The following is a 4574-nucleotide window of genomic DNA, read 5'->3' as shown; positions in this document are numbered from 1 at the left end:
GTCCAGGTCTAGAGGAATGTTGAGTGTCCCTACAGCCCCCCCCCCCCCCCCCCCCCCCTCTCAGGAGATTAGGCTTCACCACACTTGCCCCCCTCACTTCATTCCATTCCAAAGTGTGCCCCCTAAGAGCTGCCACATTTTTATCTGAGCCTGGTGATTGTGACAGATTTGCCAAATGACACACATACACAAACACACACATTTATGGACACACAAGGGGACACAAACAGAGGGGAGGTTGCTCTGCCCAGGGAGGGACCAGAGAGCGCTGGACTCCAGCTATAAAACCCTCGGAGGATGAGGCCAGAGTCCTGCCCTGAACTGGACAGTACTTCCTTCCTTTGTGCCAGGACGCTGTCAGGACAGGCAGCAAGAGAGCCTCCGACATGAACGACATCTACAAGGCAGCGGTATGATCCCACTCAAAACACAGCTGAAAGAGTGCAGTTGACTTCCTCTGGTGAAGTTATTTGATTTGTTGGGTGCTCACCAGAACACTGTGAGAACTAATCTAGTGTGGGAGTGATGTTTTTATGGATGTAAAACCATTATCCTTAACATTTCTTAATAGTGCTAAATGTAATCAGTAGTTAAGAGTGAAAGAGTGTAATTTCCCCATTTAAAGCTGCACTTTAATGTTTATTTGTTGCATGAAAAAATGCCACCCATCATTTTTTAAGCCTTTTTAAGCTCACATTATTAAAATAGTTGTAAAATACCTATGTTGCCTTCATTAGTGCTACATCGTCTCGGGGGAGCCTTAACACCAAGTATGTCTCTAGATTTCCTCCTACTTCAGCCCTATCAGAACTGATAAGAGCCACTCATAAGGTCACTGACAGGACATGTCCCTGGACCACAATCTGCTGCTTCATTCATGACTTCAAATGGAACGGTCTCACTTCACGTGGCTAATTTTGGCCAGTTGCTCAGATGCTTCTGTTTCAGTGGTTCTCTGGTGCCAGAGAAGAGCTTCAGGTTTAGATAAACCGCCCCATGGCTGAATTCCAGCATTATCTGTGAGCCTGAGAGCCGTGTGGCTATTTATCCACCTTTGCACAGATAGTCCTCTGGCTCTCCTATTTGCTCACAGTCCAACGGGGAGATAATAAAAACACACTGGAATGTATATTACATCTGTTTCAGGTTTTTTTTTTCTTTTGCAGTATCATCAGCAGTGGAATTTAAATGTGAAAGTCTGTATACTGTATGTATGTGGTTAATTTACAGTGGACAACAGTCAATAACTCTTACATAAGCAGCTGTCTCCCTCTTTCATTCTTGGTAGCTTTTCCAGGATTACTGTTCCATTGTTGGGACAGATCCACAGCTATGCTAATTTAGAGCACTGTGTATTGTGTCCTTTATCTGTCGTTCCTGAGCCTCTCTTCTGACTGTTTATTTTTAACTCCTCCTCTTACCAGCTCTCATGTATGATATGTAGGTGCTGTGTAATGTCAGGGATGTCCCGGAGCTTTGTTAACTGAAAAGTTATCAAAACAAACAGAAATAATCTAGTCTAGATTTCCAGATATCTTAACCGAGATATATTTGGAGCTTTGGAAAATGCAATCAAACCCATAAATATGTTGTTACAGAGAAATTCCAGAATATATCCCAGAAAGCTGATGTTTTCTCTCTCAATTCTTTCTCTTTGGCAGGTTGAGCAGCTGACAGATGAACAGAAAAATGGTGCGTGAAACGATTTTCAACTGAAGGCGTAAAGGCTTTGAGCATGCCATCGAGTCCCTTTAAAAGATGATTTAGTTATAGTTGTTGGTAGAAAAAATCTATACCTCAACAGGACTGCAACTATTAGTTGCACCAACACTTAAGACAAATAGCCTTTTGTGCTGATGCCCAGGAATTAATCTTAACCCTGTCCTAAACCAGACGTGCTTCAGTAGATATTTTTGTGTGTGTGCTGCTTTGTTGCTGCAGAGTTTAAGGCCGCCTTTGACATCTTCGTACAGGATGCAGAGGACGGCTGCATCAGCACCAAAGAGCTGGGGAAGGTAATGAGGATGTTAGGTCAGAACCCCACACCGGAGGAGCTGCAGGAGATGATTGACGAGGTGGATGAAGATGGTAAATCGAAACCGCTAGTGGGCTATGGATAAGAAAAAAAAAAGAACAAAATAATTGGTTGTGTTTGACTCTCATTCTCACAGGTCAGCTGCCAAATGCATCACAAGCATGTTATGCAGACAAGCATTGTTCGAGCCCTCTGACCTTAAATGCTAGTCAGGGATCTTAAATACAACTTGATGTGTCAGGTTGAATTAAAGGGAAATGTGTGTCAGATGTTACACTTGTCATCTTGGATTTTCCATGTGATTTAATGTTGAAATATGAAAACAGCATCTTGGTTTTGTTTGATAAAGCTAAAGCTGATAATTGAGTTCTGTATAGTTAGACCACACACACTTTAATTCACAGGTATGCCTGTTATAAATATAATAAATAAGACAATTATAGGCTTCAAATCAAATACATTTGTAACATCAGTTGAGATGCTATAACATCACTGCAGTGATCCATTGGTGAACAGACTGTACTTTTAAGCTGATCATCTGGTTAAACTGGGATAATATAAAATCCCAGTTTAAGGATGTGATGAAGTGTGTTGTGTGTGCAGGGAGTGGCACGGTGGACTTTGATGAGTTCTTAGTCATGATGGTGAGATGCATGAAGGACGACAGCAAAGGGAAGTCAGAGGAAGAACTGGCAGAGCTGTTTCGGATGTTTGACAAGTACGTTTCATATTTAAACCTGTAGCTACTTTATCCTGCACTCAGAGCGGTTTATTAGCAAAATCTCACCACAAAAGAAATACTGTGCTACATGCTTACTGACAGACTTGGGGGGGGGGAAATATCTATGGCAAGAGGATGCTATCATTGGAGCATTTCCACAGTCTATTGAACAAATTGCTCTTCTTCATTGTGTGGTTCCAGCAAAGTATGCTTCCAATGTGCAATTATGAGTACAGACAAAATGCCAAGCAGCTCTGCAGAGTACAGCATGTAGTTTGCTCCATAATCCTTTTTGACAGCTCCGAATATTTTAAACACCCACTCGATGTAAGCCAGACACCTCGTCTGAGCATCAAAGAACAAACTCGCTGTGCTTTTTTTCCCTTTCTCACCGTGGTGGTTCCCAGACACTTAAATTCTAGATATGACCAGTCACACATCAAATACAAGTTTGCTTCTTCCCCCAATGCCAGCTGTAAAGCTTAATTAAAGTTTGTTACGCATTAACGACATTTCACACCTTTGATTCTGCAGAAACACAGATGGTTATATTGACCTGGATGAGCTGAAAATGATGCTGGAGTCCACGGGAGAGGCCATTACAGAGGACGACATCGAGGAATTGATGAAGGATGGGGACAAAAATAACGATGGCAAAATTGACTACGATGGTGAGGACTTTGGACCAGTTGTGTTTACTTTTTAAGACACATTCACAATGAGACATTTGCTTGATAAAGACATGTTCTGGTTTCGTAGTAGTTTGTCTGAAGCTCAGCTGTTTGTAACACTGACTTCTTTTTTGCAGAGTTCTTGGAGTTCATGAAAGGAGTGGAGTAAGCCTGTAGACGAGAGGGTGGTGTTTTTGTATTTTTTTGCAACTCCTCTGCCATCTTGTGAAGCTGGAAGCCAAATTGGATGTAGTTGATAAAAACAATTGGACGACTTTGTAAGATTAAGTCAAATATCATCTTTAAAACTTTCTGTATTTTTCTATCATGTCTCTTGCATTGTTATAAATGCAGTTGTGACTTTTGGTGCCCATGTATACCGATTTTTTTGTAAATGTATCCAAATTACTTGTGTCTTTGGGGTTTTGTTTTTTTTACAGAGGCCAGATACCACCCTCCTTTTGGCTGTGTGAAATATGAATGCCATGTTTGTCTCCAGCTAAATTCTTTATCTCGAAAGTGCCCCATTGAGCTTACAAATCCTTTTACTAAGAGGCTACTGTTTACTTGGGCAGAAAATGTGCAAAAAAGCAAAACATATCTCTGAGTAAACACAGTTTTATAGCAATCTCTGCTAGACCAATCATATTATAAGAATAATGTGCTGGGTACAGCTCATTTCATGGATACATTTCTGGATGTGGAAAATGTCTTCAGGACTTTTTATTCCCTTATATTACCCCTGGAACATCTGCAAGGTCGGCTTGAAATTTGCACTCATATAATAAACAAGATGTATTTGTCAGTATGGTCAATTCGTCAGTTTCTCTCTTTGAATAAATTCATTCAGTCTTATCTGTACTCACTTTAAGGACATGGTCTACATACTTCAGTCAGTGCTTTTGCTGTTTGTTGAGTGTTTCTAGCGTGCTAGACAGAGTTACACCGGTTATACTGGGGGACAAAGCACTGTTATTTATACCATTTTGCCTAAATGTACTCCAGATTTTACAGGCTGATCACATGCTTGCCTCTCTGGCCTGCTCTGCTTTTCACAGATGAACAAGTAAAAACAAGCAAAGGAGGCCTGAAATGTTACTTGTCTTACCAAGATAACAGTGGATTTTGTGTGAGACTGTCTATCATA

At 41.0% G+C, this 4574-nt stretch overlaps 1 protein-coding gene across 1 annotated transcript; it reads left to right on the top strand.

The window, feature by feature from the left end:
• Positions 1–282: 282 nt before the first annotated feature.
• tnnc1a (troponin C type 1a (slow)) lies at positions 283–4232 on the top strand. The gene is made up of 6 exons (XM_080899918.1): positions 283–410; positions 1662–1692; positions 1942–2088; positions 2639–2753; positions 3291–3427; positions 3565–4232. Exons 1-6 carry the CDS (start codon positions 387–389, stop codon positions 3594–3596), a joined length of 486 nt encoding a protein of 161 aa, XP_080756044.1. The 5' UTR covers positions 283–386; the 3' UTR covers positions 3597–4232.
• The last annotated feature ends 342 nt before the right edge of the window (positions 4233–4574 follow it).

The sequence above is a fragment of the Rhamphochromis sp. 'chilingali' genome (genome assembly GCF_963969265.1).
Source record: "Rhamphochromis sp. 'chilingali' genome assembly, chromosome: 12".
NCBI lineage: Eukaryota > Metazoa > Chordata > Actinopteri > Cichliformes > Cichlidae > Rhamphochromis > Rhamphochromis sp. 'chilingali'.
The sequence above is the reverse complement of the archived record's forward strand: the minus strand, read 5'-3'. Positions and strand labels throughout refer to the sequence as shown.